The following is a 17,020-nucleotide window of genomic DNA, read 5'->3' on the forward strand; positions in this document are numbered from 1 at the left end:
TAAAGCAAATACTAATTTCGCAAAAAATGCTTTTCATGTTTAGTTAAGGAGAAAGCATATCCATTGGGTGTAATGCCAGTGAATGGTACAGTAATATATCATCTAAGGACACTACATGGTAATATTCATTGTGAACACAACGAATCTTACAGTGGAAACGGCAGTGGTCACTGAAGGTAATACCTATAGCATCAAAATTATCGTCAATGTTCACTAGTTCTTTCACTAATACTACGTGAAATGTTATTTTTTAAATTTACTAGCAACAAGATTATACTCGTACGCTGAAATAAGCGTCTAACGTAGTACAAACGATTTATCGTATATGGTCTGCAATACATCAAGATACTTTGCAGACACTGCTTTCGTCTGTAGTGAGGGAAGAAAATGTATGAAGACATGGGCTAAAGTTACGTTTGATGATTGGTGACAATGCCATAACAAAGAGAAAAAAAATCAATAGTACTCGATTAGTTAGTGGTGAACTGCTACAGCATATCACTTAGTGTAAGTACTGAGGAGCAATGCTAAGAAGCAAAAACATTTGAAGTAATAAGTTTTGTATTAATTTCAGAAAAAAATGTTAATGAAAAGTGTTATGTTTTTCCAGGAAATGATTTGTTGTTCAAAATAATCACGTAAAAACACTATCAGGGTCCGCCTCCATAACTGATTGGTCAGCGCGACGGAGTGCCTTGTGCAGGGGCGCGGGTTCGATTCCCGGCTAAGTGGGAGATTTTCCCCGCTTAGGGACTGGATGTTGTGTGGTCCTCATCATCATCATATCATTCCCATCGACGCGCAAGTCACCAAACTTGCACCAGGCGACCAGTCTACTCGATAGCAGGCCCTAACCACATGATATTCAATTTCTTTCACTATGAGGGAGGTGATTGGAAGAGCTCCATTTAGTGGGACTATTCTATGAAAATGCAACGGTTACATAAATGGAATCACGCAAATTAGGCTAGCGCTAGCAGTTTCATTGTTTCGGTGTTCATTATGACAACAGACTATACTCTTTATATGAGGAAAGTTTATAAGGCGAGTCGTTATTTTGTGTACAGCATCACGAAGGACGTAACCTCATGAGGCTCCGAGAGTAAAATACGGTCCAGATTTCATTCGCCATCGTCATACGAGACCGGCACAGCCCCATGACCTCTGGTCCCAAAGCCGATAAGTAGATAATAGCTATTACATTTCTGGCGCGTTAAAGCCATTGGTTGTGCTCCATCTTCAAGATCTCTGTGTCGTCGCAAGGCTACATGACATATAAATGCAGTTGTCCTGATGTAGCTTGACGTTAAGTTGTTCGATTGTTGCCTTGCCAGCACTTTCTTGTGATCTCTCACCCAATGAAAACATCTGGTTGTGTGTTGCTGAGAGATTGGTACGCCAATATCGACAGTCACTACGATTGATCGACTAGCATAGAGATGAACAAGAATGGAACAACGTAATTGTGTCATCCCAGTGCAGTTCGACTCGACGTCCAATAGTGTTAGAGCCTTTACTGCTGCCAGAGATGGCACCTATGTGTAATAAGTTTTGCGTCCTGTATATCATCAGATCAGCTATGGATTTAAACGTATTCCTCCTGGCATACTGTGTCTGCGAAATAAGTAAAATTTCTGTATTTGTTGTTCCTCGTGCTGTTAAATATAATGGACAGTGGTGTACAACATATTGACGGCAAACAGCACCTGTTCTCAGATCCATGTTAGTGATTGTAGTGACCAGCACCTTTTTCCATTCGCTTGCTGGCCTTCACTGTTGCAGGCTTTCGACAAACTATGTAAACTTGCCTGATAAAAATTTTCGATTAATTCCTCCCACAGCTGCAGCTCTGCTAGTGGCTGTTCAATTCGTTTTCAGTCATCTTTTCGCTCTCATCAACTAATCAACTAAAAATATCTTCCCACTTTTCGTGTAATAACAATAGTTAATCAAGCGGGTGACAGATTTGTTTTACTAGATTGACGTCTAAGGGATCATGTTTAGATCCGTGTGATAATGAAGATAAATTCAGTCATCTTCTTTTTGCACTTATAAACTAAAAATATCGTCTCACTTTTCGTGTAATAGCTATATTTAATCTAGCAGCGACAGGTTTGTTGTACTAGACAGACGTGTAAGGGATCATGTTTGGATCCATATGGTACTGAAAATAATTTTCGGAAAATACTATAATTGCAGTGCAACGCTATTCTTTATTCTTGCACAGTGTTATGAACAGGTTTGATTATGAGTTTCTTCGTTTTCCCAAATACTTGAGAAACGTAGACTGCATTAGAGTGTTATGGCGAGGGAGAAAAATATTTCAACAATCATACAGTGAAAGTAGATTTTCCCTTCTTTTTTAAGACATGTAATGAATAGTAGACGTGAGAGAGAAAACTGCGTCTGTTAACAGTATCAATAAGAAGAGACGAATACCAATGACTATTTATAAACAAATGCAATGTTACATTTTCGAATATTATAAAGATAAATCTTCAGTCATTTATCGTTAGAACAGGTCATTTTTCAGATACTAACTTATAGTCTATATATTCAGTAGTTCTCTCGGCTGTTTCGTGTGTACCTACCTCGAATGAACACTATTCCTTCGCGAGAGCAGACACCTATGATGGTAGGCACTTTGTTGAACTTGCCGCTCTTCAGGATTTCCATGGGATCTTGTGTGATGATAGCGTCCTTCACGCTGTCCGGTTCTATGGTTGGCGGAAAAGGTATCAGCGACTGCATTCTCTGCTTTTCCTAATCGACAGAGACAGTCCACAGTAGTGCGGAATACAAAAGTATTGTTTCATTCGTAGTAACACCTCAGGAATTTTGGACACATTTACCCCACCTCTTTGGTCAGGCCGTTTAGTACATTCTCGACAAGCTTCTGCGCTGGCTGGTCTCTCATGAAGGCCAGTAGTTCCTCTGAACTGTCTCCCGTGAAGCCAAGGGACTGTGCCAGGCGAAACGTCCTGTCCTTAATAGGAGCCGACACCAGCTCCAAAGACGCCACGCCGCTTTGGCAGATAACCTTGTGGAATAGACCTGAAAAAAAAAATAAATAAAATAAAATAAAATAAAAAATAAAAAATAAAAATTAAAAAAAATAAACAAAAGATTACGCTACTGAACAACTATTCATTGAAGTATGTTTAAAGTCCGCGAGACATTCTCGTGAAAGTAATATTAGGATCAGTTGATCATCTGATAGAGATTATTGAGGTTGTTCATTTCGTATCGCTTGCAAACATATAGTTTACTTGACATATAGTACCGCACACAGCTAAGTTAGTAGGGTGTTTGCAGCGAAAGACAAGCGTTTCTGGTTCGAGTTCTAGTCAGGCACATAGTTTTAGTCTGTCAGGTCGTTTCGGACACATCTCGTTACAGAATGAACATTCATTCCCCAAGATATGTTCTGTCAGCCACTTTGAACACAAAAGAAAACAATCTAGCAGATTGAAAGTTTGGATACCTGGCATGGCGGGTCTTGAGAGAAAGTACTACTGTAATCACGGGAGAGTTCTTAGACGTAAAAAACTCTACGAGCTTTATACGAGGTCGCCTGAACCTCCAACCCTGCAGCTCCAAGCGGGACACAACCGACCTCTACTTCTGAGTCGCGGAACATGTGCGGAAGTGCCGTTTTCCGACTATGCGCACATTAAGAATGACTCGACGCGTATCATCAAGCTTGCTACAAGATGGCCCTGTTTCATCTGGCAGTGTCTTCGTTTCATACAAGACTCAAAATTATTGGAATAATATTGCTTCGAGTTCACTTCGTTACGGTTTTTAGTCGTTTAGAAGACAGTCAGATTGACAACAACTTGTTTATGGAGTGTGGACACCATAGACTAACTTTACGACAATTACTCATTACTACTTGCCGCAGTGGTACAGGAAGTATAGACAACGGTCAGACAGTTCATAAAATTTTTTGAATGATTCCAATGTCATTTCAGATAAAAATGAATTCTTAGGTCTTTATTAGGTGAAATGTTTTCAGATTTTAGCTGCTTGGAAATAACGTGAAACTCTATTAAGTTCCATGAAAGTTCTTGTTTTGTAATCAAATTCGTGTACGAAGAATTAAAAGAAGACTGCATTTAATTTATCGTTTCTGTGATATATAAGGGGTATTAATTAGATTGAAGGTCCTTCCTGTACGTACAAAACGCAGCATGTATGAATCCAACTATTGATGCGTGGCTGTTAGCTTTGACTTTGTTTACAATTGAAGCAAGTGTTTGGGGGAATTGTATGAATTGGTATAGATGATTTTAGAAGTTAAATGTTTTATTTAAAATTTCTACGATATTTAATTAGTACAACGGGAAATTGCTACTAATTGCATTAGGATATTATTACAGACCCCCTTTCGTTGGAATTGGTAGTCACATGAGATTGCTTTCTTCACTGTCGAGAACAGATATGGTGATCCAATGTCTGGGAAATGGGCTTTTGGAGCCCTATGATTATCGTAACACATGTGAAACGCGCCAGTTGACGTCAGAATCTTTCCGTAAGTAGAACAATTTAAAACCTATAAACGTCGTATCAAACCTGCCCTACTATACATACGTGACGTATTGTCGTGGGGGCTCCGAAGAATATTTCTCTACATGTTTAAAAGTGGAACTAGAGAGTGAAACACATGCTGGTGTCAACTTTCTTTCCTAGGTACATAGCTGGACTGACATCAAGAGACGCAGAACCATGGTAAGACTCCAGATTCGCATTCCGGGAGGACGGAAGTTTAGTCCCCGCTGAGCGATCCAGAGTTAGGTCTTCTATGATCCTGTAAATCACTGAACACAAATACCAGAGTGGTTCGTTTGAAACGTATGTGACTAATTTCGCTCCAGGTCCTTGTGTACCGTCTTTTATGACTTCGTCCATGAAGGGAAGTTATCTCCTTACCTTCCACCTTTTCGAGACCGGCCTCAGTAATATACACTTTAGACAGAAACAGTCTGAAGAGCTTGTAAGGGTGTTTCAGGAAGGTTGTCCTCAGAAATAATTTTCAATGAAAGAATTCGATACGTTCCGACATTTCAGAGCTACTTAGCGTTGGAATTACCCAATCGGGTCATCGTGCGCGCCAATTTAAGCAGTTGCACCCAGTAAGACGGGGTAACGCACAGACATCTGCGATCTCGCGAGTTACAACTTGTTCAATGTTCATTACCAGGTAACATGTGCCTTTTTCAGAAGTGATAACTCTAAATTAAGAAACCAAACGAATAACACCTGTGGTGTCCCTTTCTCTCACAGGACGCTTGGATTTGTACGCGCAATGAAGTGATTGGCTAACTTCAGTGCTAATTAAATCGGAAAGGGCACACTGTATCAAATGTTTTTTCTTAACAGATATTTCTCAGTACAACGTATCCTGCAATACCTCTACAAGCTTTTCACGTTGTATCTTCATACTGTCTGCCAGATCTATATCAATACTAACAACAAATCTGTAAAACAGTCGTACCTGTCTGTCTATGATCACACTAATCTCCAAAGCTACAAGACGAATGTTCATGCGGTATTAGCTAGTAACCGAGTGTATCTTTGTGTACCATATCGGCTTCAGTTCGTCAAAACTGGATCAGAGAAAAGATACCGTGATTTGATGTTTTACTAAAACTTTTTCAGTCTGTGCGTCTGTATGAACACGCTAATCTCCAGAATCACAGGATGGATTTTATGGGGTTTTCACCGGTAATTTCAGCTTAGATATGGACACCGTATAGGCTATATTTAATTAATATTGAATAACGAATAAAGTTATTCAAACATATTATAAAAATTATGAGTACGTATGAGTACGTATGAGTACGTATGTTCCACATTACCCACCACTAGACCAGTTTCAACTGAAGTTGGTACACACGTCACTTACTGTATGGGAAGCATCGCTGTGCGAGTGACAACAAAATAACTGTCAAGGAGGCTAGTATCGGCGTGAAAAAGAAATGCAAGCCATGCCGCGCGCATACCCAGAGTTTATTCATCCCGTGCTTGAGAACTAGAGCACTTAACTGACTTGAACAAATTTTACTAACAATTTCAGACTTCTACAAAACTTCTTCTGGCTGACAGACCCCCCCCCCCCCCCTCCTTGCACATGCACACACACATTTATCGTCAATGGAGACTGTATTCGCATATAGCACTGAATTTGTGTGCAAAATTATACCACCGAATGGGACGTAGTGTAGGAGATATAACGTTACATAAACAAGGAACCTCCTTCAGAGCGAGGTCGCATGTTCAGATTGTATAAAGGCTCATTTGAAAGTGCTGTGTTAGCAATTATGACAGGACAGATATTGACTGCTAATAACTCACCATGTGCATCAGGAGTGTCCGAGAGTTGCAGAAATCAACCGTCTATGTGGCGTATGTATTGCACTCCACAAACTCGGCCATTGGCTTATCGTGAAACTGACTAGTTGCAAATAGTGCCATAATAAGTTTTATAAGCACAGAAAAACCAACATCTGAGATTGACCAGTGGTTCCAGAAGGTATGGACTGCAATGTCACGGTCTTTTCAGAAGGGATAATCTGAAGAGGTATGTATTTTACACGCAGACCAGATATCAAGCAAAGTCAAGCTATTTTGACCAGCTACTGCGCAAAAGCAGTGCTCACACCACAGTTGTAATTCTCTTACGCCCATTTTCGCACGCTTTCAAATGGTTCAAATGGCTCTGAGCACTATGGGACTCAACATCTATGGTCATCAGTCCCCTAGGACTTAGAACTACTTAAACCTTACTAACCTGAGGACATCACACAACACCCAGTCATCACGAGGCAGAGAAAATCCCTGACCCCGCCGGGAATCGAACCCGGGAACCCGTGCGCGGGAAGCGAGAACGCTACCGCACGACCACGAGCTGCGGACCGCACGCTTTCTGTGGCGTAAATATTCGCTATAGCCCTCGCAAGATCACACATGCAAGAATGAATCGTAGGGAATAGAGCATCGCTAGCTTCTCATTGCGCAAGAAATAACTTTCTAGCCGACTTACCATTCTGAGATTAAAGGTCAGCATAATTGCATACGATTGGCTTCTTGATACAACTCTCTTGGTACCTCTAATTTCCAGGATTCCATGTTTAGTTTCACATACATTTCGTTTTCATATTCCCACCGATCGGAGTCGAAAACAATTCCTTACTGAACGGTTCGTTTATCTCCCCCACACATTTTCGTGCCGATTCTGCAGTTTGCTGTGCATCGTCAACTTGACGCTTTGTTGAAATTTCGTTAGCTTACGTCTTCGAATTCCAGAGCACTGCTTGAAGTAATGCAGTCATCCACTGCTTCTCTCGAAACCACTGTAATTTATGCCGCGCAATTTGATATGCGTAACTTGTAGGCCATTTTCATGTACATTCTGTAAACTGTCACTCATCTTTGAAACGCACAAACACAAGTTTTTTTAACATGTGGGCCTTGTTCTCTCTTCAGTATCCCTAGTTTTCTGATGCACTACACGGTTATATTGCTGCGGATTTATTCGAAACCGAATTCACTGCAGACGGGATTTAAGGCTCCATGCCCGGCAAGAGTAATGAACTACATGGCTAGCCACCTGTGTCAGTATACTTTCGCTCGTTGTCATCGTTGCCCTCGCAACGTAAATTGTCTGCACAGTCGAGCTTATACGACACCACAATTCCAATAACTCTTCATGCAAAAAAGCTAATATTTCATATGCCAATTCTTTCTCACTCTGCGAAATTCCTTGCGTTCCTTTCCGACGAAATGGCAACTTCGGTAACTGTTGTTGTAGATATAATGCAATGTTTGCTTTGTTTATCGTTGCCATTGGTCTGGTTTTTATCAACACCACTAGCACTGTAGTACTGTCGGTAGCCTCATTTTGCGCTCACCATTGGATACTTCCAGTCTCTCTCCCCGTGCCGTTAGCAACCGGTATTATGTCTGCAGCCGGTATTACGTGGGGCGTTAATGCCATGAACATCATTGGCCTTTTACGACTTCACACTCAAGGGTTTCCTTGTGATATGCGAGAAAAAACTATCGCATCGTGCATGACGTTTGAGTTTATTATTTCTTTGATACTAAATCTATTCGGAAGATATTTAGCATGCAGTACCCACATACGCCGCTGAATATACTTACGAAATTATACCATAGTACGGCACAGGGCGAGAGGGGTACGAGGAGAAGGAAAGATAAACAGAAGAGAAGAAGATGTACAGGGAGACGGGAGAAGAGGATATGGACATAGTTAGGGATAAGAAGGAGATGGAGGGGGGAGTACCAGATGGACAGAGGGGCGTGAAGGGATGGACAGGGATTTGGGGGGATGGGGGACTTGGGCAGAGGGAAGGGCGAGTAGGAGATGGACAGAGAAGGGAGGGGAAAGAGAATATTGATTAATAGAACTGAAATGAATGTGTACGTGGGTAACATCGAGTACTCAGAGATTGGTGAATATGTTATACGTAACATAAGTAAATACGTGTTCGTGATGGTGCCAATGAAGAGTATCCGTATCCTACATGGTTCTTATTCAGACTTAGTAAAATGTAATTTAACTGGAGTTGGAATGTACAGCGACCACAAAAATTGTGTAAGCAGTTAGTTTTGCCAATGACAACGCAGTCCAACGTTTTCCGCATGTGAGCAGTCGCCCATTCGACGAGAAACATAGGTTCGGTCTACAAACATGGCTAAGTTTCGGGAAAGCGAATGATACTACCATAATACCAGGGTCGTCCAGAAAGAAAGTTCCTATCAAGCGAAATGGAAACCACTGCGAAAATCCGATAACTCTTTGCACAGACGTGTTGGGCAGTGTCTCTAGTGTGCTCGTCGATCATGTCGCTTCACTCTTTTCAGTTCTGAGTGGACAGTGACCACGTAAAGATGGGTAGGGAATAGCGTCTGCCGCCAAGTATGAGGGCCTGGTTACAGGTTTCGCCTGTTTCATGCAAATCGACATGACACAACTGTCGACCAGTTCCTTCTTCATGCCAATTCTCGGCCGCACACTGCAGGGGCAATAAAGATGCTCCTGCAGCGTTTCCGATGAGAAGTGTTTGATCACCCACAATACAGTCCGTAATTGGCTCCCCCTAAGTCTCATCTCTGCTCACAAGAACCGCTGGCTATGGAGACAAAACTTTTCCACAGACAACGAGCTGCAGACCAGTGCAGATAACTGGCCAAAAGCACAGGCGGCTTCTTTCTACGATGAGGATATTGGATAGTTGATACAACACTATGAGAACACTCGAAGTTGCAGCGGCGGCTATGTAGAGAAGTAGGTGGAAGGTGTACCTAACTGTTGTAAATAAAACGTTTCTGGTTTGCACTGTGGGTTACATTTTGCGACCGATAAGAACTTACTTTCTGGAGAACCCTCGTAGCTCTCGGACCATCTGACGCTCCACAAGACGTATAAACTCGTATAGTGCGTTGATCGAGAATATCTCTTGCTTTCGTTGTTTTGTTTGTTGCATAGTCAGAAACTAAAGCTACCGTTACGTATCTGACACCTTTTCCTGAAAATCAAGTTAGAATTTATAGCTTTTGCAACTTTTTTAAGCACCTACTCAGTTCTTGTATTTTCCGCTAAGTGTCATCACTTCATCTCAAAAACATAATTCATACATGCAAGGTTTAACACACTTACAGGCCTAGTTTGGCAATGTTGTAGGATACATCCCGGAATTGGTTTGGAGCAGTTTAACATAGATAAGGATGACCACCTTGGGGGATCATTGCTTCTACGCTCCCTGAACAAAAGGGCTGCCAATTAAAAAAAAATTGTACGAACTCGTTCGATTTATCACTGCTGTTGGGTTGGGATGTTTGGGGGAAGAAACCAAACTGCGAGGTCATCGGTCTCATGGGGTGAGGGAAGGATGGGGAAGGAAGTCGGCCATGCCCTTTCAAAGGAACCATCCCGGCATTTGCCTGGAGCGATTTAGGGAAATCACGGAAAACCTAAATCGGAATGGCCGGACGCGGGATTGAACCGTCGTCCTCCCGAATGCGAGTCCAGTGTGCTAACCACTGTGCCATCTCGCTCGGTATCACTGCTGTGCAATACTGTTTTGTTTATATATTCTTACTATGAAGATAGTTCAGAATGTAAAAAGCTAATAATACACTGTTCAACCGTTTCTCAGAACCATTCACTGGGCACACTATATAAAAACTGTCCGCTGACAACAGGACTGTAACGATCATGTTTGGTTTTCATTTCGAGTACCTCACCTCCCCACTTGTCTGACTAAAAAACTGTGTCACCGTCTTTATTTAACGAGTAGTATTTTGATCTCAGAAAGAGATGAGATGTTAGTATTACTCACTTCAGTGCTTCGGCGTAAAGATTACAGGAGAGAAAAATGAAGTTATACTGCCGAAGTGTGGCGCGATATGGGTTAACAGAGCTGTTTGCTATTTCTTTGCACTACAATTTTTACCGCATTCTTATTCTGCTTTGCCTAAATAACCGTTCATTGTACGTAATAAAATATTCTACAGTCACATCCAAACTTATTTTCTTCTCAGTGAAGTTGTATGGTAATCACTCTAATCTCACCAGCAAATATTTACGGTTCAATTTTATTCCTTGCTAGAAAGCGCTGTTTTGGAATTTATTCTCACTTGGTAAATGTAACTTCAGTTTAGATCTTGTTCCATCAGCTATTTTTGATGTACATCACTAAGAGGTAAATGTACTCCCCTGGTGCAGATAAGGTCCCACTCTTTTAAGCATATCTTTATACTGATAGAGATTGTTGTAGTTTCTTACTATAAGGCCCCTCTCTGTATTTTGACAAATGTGTACATATTTTGGGTATTTGTTCTCCATGAAGAAGTTACATAGGTAAGAACGGAGTACATGTACGAATGTTACATACTTAAAAGACACTGGCTTTTACAAACTGAAGACAGGACAGCAAGGACATTGCAAGTTGATAAGATTCTTTTTTCCAAGTATCTTTGTGTGTTCACATGACTTCAAATGGTAATCAGAATCCATTCCTAGGAAATATGTTTCGCAGTTTGAAAGTGTCGTTTTCACTCTTCAAACCGGTGTTCCAGAGATTTTTCTCTTTCTTTTAAATGTCACTTTATTGTACACTGCCCAATAGTAAATCTGGTACCGAGCGCTGCGGGTTTCGAATCCGCGCCAGATGGCATGGACCTCGATTACCACTAGAGGTCTCTGCAGCCATCGTGCCGTAAGCTGTGGCTGCACGCGCTTCTGGCCTGTGACGTACCCTACCGTGTATTTAAGCGCCTGCCTCTCACTCAGCGAGCCCCCACCTCCCCCCCCCCCCCAAATTCTATAAGTCCCTCCAGATCCTTGAGCGTCATGCACTCCGCCTCGCCTTCCATATACGCCTCCCGTCCCCCACGCAGATCCTCTATGACCTCATTCCTTTCCCCCACCTGCTCTTATTCCTCGAACATATCCGCATAGTCTACACCTCCCGCCGCCTTGATCCCCCTCACCCCGTGGTTGCTCGTCTCCTCTACCATCCCCGCCCCCTGCCACGTCTTCACTGTTGTGTACCTCCTACCCTCCATCTCTACACCCTTCATCTCCTTTCGCAAGGTGGCTTCCATCAACTCCCCCTCCCGGATGATGCCCTCTCTCCCTCCATTTATCCCTCCTATCAACTCTTATCCTCACCTGCCCCTCCATCCGTTCCGTGGGCTCCCTCTTCGCCCCTTCCATCCTGTGTATCTCCCCGCCTAACCTCTCCTTATCTCCCTTCTCCCCCCCACCCGAGTCCCTTTGTGTTCCCATCCTCTGCCTTCCCCACTCCCTGTCGCGTCTGACCAGCACCCCCACCCCTCTTATGGGTCCTCATCCTCCATTGGCTCCTTTCCCCCCCTCCCCCCCCTTTGCTTTTCCTCACCTTCCCCTCTTTCTTATCTTCCCCTCATCTGTCTAGTATCCCCTCATGTGCTCTCGGCTGTGGTATGTCCTATTTTAGCGCAGTGTTCCAGTGACTGTTCAGGGTTGTTTCATCTTTTCCTGTGTTGCGAACAGAAACCATGCTGGGTGTGAATTTTATGTCCCTTGCAAACAGAAACCAGACTGTCACTGTGTATTTTTAATTGTCTACTTATTATTTTACCTGTCTGAGCATCATCATCCCTTTGTTCTATTTTTTGAGTTCCACGATTTTTTTCGCCATGTTACCCATTAAGTCTTCGATTTTATCGCCAGATTTTTTTTATTATATGTTATCTTCTCCTTTTTAAAACAAAGACTGTAGGCAGAAGAGCGGCATACTAAGCTGCTGCCAGCCCGCCCCCTTCGGGGGGAATCGAAATTCAATAAAGAAAACAAAATTAAAAAAAAACTCAGCGAGGAAGTCTGATATTCGCGTGAGTCTCTCGACATCTCGCCAACAGACATCGTGTCTACTTTGCTTATTTCTGTGTACTAGTGGTCATTGTTGATTTCATGAGGTTTTCGCTTGTGACCCCGTTGCTTCTTGCGTGTTGTTGTTCTTGGTGTCTTGCTCAGTTGTCTGTCGTTGTGCGCGTCCATCTTGTTTGTTCGCGGGGCGCTCCTGTTCGGTCCCGCCGCGGTTTCGTTCACGGCCACCCAGTGACCGTTCCGGTCGCGGTAACAACAGTGAACCTCCTTGAGGGATTCATCACCATCAGCAGGGAGTTTTATTTCATTCAATGACTATAATGTTGTCATCACAAAAGAGACCTTTACCCTGTGACAGACTATTGGGAAAGCTACTGGTGTCGACGTAAGCTCACGTACTGGTCAGAAGCTTTCTACCGATTATGCGTAAGTGGGACATAAGAGTTCCAAAAATCCTGCAAGTAGACAGCATTTGTTCTTTGCTGGAATAAGGGGTAACAAATCAAGAACACAGCGTTTGACTTTAAAGTCAATCACTTTTTAGTTATGGAGTGAAAAACAATTTGCGAGATACTTGGTGGTCATGAGATACGAGTGTCGATCGGTCTGTGATCCCAGATGTAAGAGGATAGCTGTAGACCCTCTTGGACCTAGGCGGTAACTGAAACTTTTACATGTTCTGAAGTCGGATGTTACTGATACAGACTAAATACGAGAGATGCTATGTTGGTATGGAAAGTTTACATGGAGCTTAGTGGTAAATTTTTGTAGTGGTGTGTGCGGCTTAGAAACAAATAAAGGCAGCTTAGACCTAACGTTCCGTCAATAACGAGGTCATTAGAGACTGAGTACCAGCTCAGGCTAGTAACGAAAGGAGATGGAAATAAGCCGCGTCCCTTACATGGAACCATCCCAGACTTTGCCTGGACTCGTATTTAGGGTTCAATATGGCTCTGAGCACTATATGACTTAACATCTATGGTCATCAGTCCCCTAGAACTCAAAACTACTTAAACCTAACTAACCTACGGACAGCACACAACACCCAGCCATCACGAGGCAGCCTTCGTATTTAGGGAAACGATGGAAAATCTAAATCTTGATGGTCGAATGTTGATCTGAATCACTGGCCTCCAGAATGCGAGTCCAGTGTGTTAACCACTACGCCACATCGATCGGTGTTGCAGCATGTATAATGCGCAAGTGATTGGTCGGCAGAGTCTCACATTAGACCTTGGAGCTACCAACTGGAGATGGTTTTGTCGGAAGAGACGGACTAGTTAAAACGAATGAACGGTTTACTGTGGAAACCTGACGCATTCTGGTTTTCGTGTGACGTGTGGTTTTGTTACCGTATTTTGTCTAGATGGAGAATCCTCTGGAAGTTATGTGCCAATTAGATGTGGTACCTTGACTTTCAACAACGTACTTTTTCATGTCCTTTGGTCAGACCAACATACACTTAGCTCATTTAGTGTTGCTGCGATTGTATCACTAGTTGACATCAAGGGCATTCCCGGCGTAATAGGTCTTGAAAACCTCTTCGGGTTTGCTGCCGGATCGTAAAATCAACTCCATTCAATATTTCGGCGGCAACTGTTCCACATCTTGAGAACTCTGCTTCTGCTGATGAGTCCCGCTGACAACTGGTTGAAGTGGTCACTCTTTTGACCTTGTCTTTCGGCTCAAAGAGAGATTGTCAGCCGGCCACTGTCGCCGAGCGGTTCTAGGCGCTTCAGTCCGGAACCGCGCAGCTGCTACCGTCGCAGGTTCGAATCCTGCCTCGGGCATGGTTGTGTGTGATGTCCTTAGGTTAGTTAGGTCTAAGTAATTCTAAGTCTAGGGGACTGATGACCTCAGCTGTTAAGTCCCATAGTGCTTAGAGCCACTTGAACCATTTGAGCCAAGAGATTGTCAGTCCTTATAAGACCGTTTTACAAGAGTAGCTTGGGCAAGAATTTATGTTCATTTGTCGGTAGATCATTTGTTGACTAATCAGTGATGCAATAAGTAGTAAAATTTAGCTCGCGAGCAACACGCGTCTGAAAAAAGGACCGTCCGTCAACAATGCAGACGAGGCTTGAGATGGTTATAAGAAACGAAGGGATGGTAAATCGCAGTATCTTATCAAACGAACCATCCCAGCGTTTGTCCTAAGCCATTAATGAAAATCGTAGAAAAGCTTAACCTGGTTGGCCGTACAGGGATTCGAACCACCATACGACGTAGAAGCAGTCCAGTATCTTACCAATGCACAACCAGGAACAGTGATAAGCGCCTAAGACTTCGCCCCACGTCGTATCATGACGAAATGCATATTAAGGAAATTTTCAAGGGCTGACCCATGAAGAAATGACCATTTCAGCTAGGAAAGTAGAAAGTTATAACGACGAACCCTTAGCTGCAGGAGAGATTTGTAGCAAATGGCAGGAAATCGCGCCAGCGCTCTCCCCAAATATTGTGACATTCTGTGGGTCTCCTCCAAAGTTGGCGATGTTATTCTTGACCCATTTGAGGGCCATCACTTGATCTTTGAGACCAGCGTTCCCAGGGATTACCTCATCTCCAGTTGATAAGAAACCTGCAAGACAAACAGGTGATAACATAGTGTTATGAGCACAGTGTCAGTGGCTAGTAGAACAGTTGTACTAAACCACATAGCGTCTACATAGAAGAATGCAGTTGCCTCACCTAGCACACCCAAGCGGTAATTGATTGTCACCAGCACAACATCGTGTTCCAGCAGGTGTTCAGGTCCATAAAATTCCGAGTTTCCAGAGCCCATCGTAAACGCACCTCCATGAATCCACACCATGACTGGATACAGTTTGGCATTGGCTGTTGTCGGAAGCTGAAAGACAAAAAACACGAAATATCGCAATTGAAGAAAGTGTGGCGCCGAGCGGGATTAGCCGAGCAGTTTAGGGCGCTGCAGTCAGGGGTTGAGCGGCTGGTCCCGGCGGAGGTTCGAGTCCTCCCCCACGCGTGGCTGTATGAGTTTGTCCTTAGGGTAATTAAGGTTAAGTAGTGTGTAAGCTTAGGGACTGATGACCTTAGCAGTTAAGTCCCATAAGATTTCACACACATTTGAACATATTTTTGGATTGATTGTTAGAGCTAATTACTTTTGTAAGTCATGTTGTCTATGCTACTGAGCGGTCTGAGTTAGCTGCAGAGAAAAGAGATAAAGATACATAGGATAACGAATTATAGAATATGTTTCGGTAAAGATTAATTTGACAAGCAAAGATCTGAGGTAATGTTGTTGTTGCACTGCTTGGTTGCGCATAGTTATGATGTGTTTGAATAATAGAAGGTTACACCGTCGATGAGAGAGCCCGCCTGCCATTGCTGTTGCAGATATAGTGAGTACACCGTTTGTTTGCGAATTGCATTTACGATCTTCAAACATGAGTGAATTATTTTCAATTGTCTGTGTGTATACTAGTTTACTTCGTCGATTTCTTGCTTGTTTGTGTGCTTACAAGGCACAGTCCACCATTCTAATAACTGTGTAGTGTACAGTGACCGCTGTGTTCAGATGAAAACTGAGGTGGTGACCCCCTGCGCACAGCTCCAGGCAGCTGACTTCGTCACACAGCTTGAGCTTACTGCCAGTGGGCTCCACTGGGGAGGCAGAGGGGGGGGGGGGGGGCGTGGAGATCTGGGAAATGTCCAGCAATTCTCACGTATCCCCCTGATCAGTCCACAGATGCGACTTCCCTGCTTACTGCCAGCACTGAGGTTGACCCCATTCCAGAGGGCGAGTGGGTGGTCGCTCTAGGGAGAGGCAGGTAGTAAAAAGAGGGAAGGCCACTCCGACTCATCTGCGAAACAGGTTTTGTGTACTATGTATGGCTGACCAAGTCCGTTAGCCAGATCAGATCGCTTGCCCTGTTCCAGAGGGTGGATCTACTGGTAATAGGGAGATCCAATGTAATGTGGTATTAACGACGTGGTTGCCAAGGTGGGGAATGAATCCAGTGATCACTCTGTGTATATACCATGGGGAGTCATTCCAGATGTGGTAAGAGTGCTTACGAAAGCCGTAAAGAGCATACGGTGCAGCCAAGTGCAGGTGGCTGTTCATGTGGGAAGAAACGATGTGTGTCGCTGCAGCCAACTGCAGGTGGTGCCTCATGTCGGAACAAACGACATGCGTTGCTTTAGATTGGAAAAGATTCACATTGTTTTCTTGCGTCTATACTGCCACTCTTGCCTGCGAGATGAAGGTGGAGCTCGCCACGTGTAGTGTCGTAGCTAGAACCAACCGTGGTCCTTTGGTACACAGTCGACTGGAGAGTCTCAATCAGAGGCCCAGATGGTTCTGCGACCGTGTAGACAGCAAATTCCTCGATTTGCGCCAAAAGCTCGTGCGTTTCCGGGTTCCAATAAACAGGCCAGGAGTCCACTATAAGCAGGAAGCGGCTACTCGGGTAACGGCGTCTGTATGGATCTGACTAGGCGGTTGTTTAGGTTAGAGCGTCTCAGAAAACTACAAAAAGGGCGTGAAAACAGAAGGGTGCAGAACAGACAGAGGAAAGTAGACAAAGAAATAATTTTTAATGAATGAACCGCCATTTGACTTTGTATTACTGAATTTATCTTCTGTAATATTTA

The 17,020-nt window shown here is 43.4% G+C and overlaps 1 protein-coding gene across 1 annotated transcript in view; it reads right to left on the reverse strand.

Moving 5' to 3' along the window:
* Positions 1–17,020, reverse strand: part of LOC124775525 (juvenile hormone esterase-like) — a 156,194-nt gene that overhangs the window by 117,130 nt on the left and 22,044 nt on the right. Inside the window, exons 3-6 of the mRNA XM_047250357.1 lie at positions 15,092–15,251; positions 14,796–14,981; positions 2,858–3,054; positions 2,592–2,763 (exon numbers count right to left, since the gene is read on the reverse strand). Of these exons, the coding sequence (XP_047106313.1) occupies positions 2,592–2,763; positions 2,858–3,054; positions 14,796–14,981; positions 15,092–15,251 (715 nt within the window). The remainder of the gene's footprint in view (positions 1–2,591; positions 2,764–2,857; positions 3,055–14,795; positions 14,982–15,091; positions 15,252–17,020) is intronic.

The sequence above is a fragment of the Schistocerca piceifrons genome, chromosome 2 (genome assembly GCF_021461385.2).
Source record: "Schistocerca piceifrons isolate TAMUIC-IGC-003096 chromosome 2, iqSchPice1.1, whole genome shotgun sequence".
Taxonomy (NCBI): Eukaryota; Metazoa; Arthropoda; class Insecta; order Orthoptera; family Acrididae; genus Schistocerca; species Schistocerca piceifrons.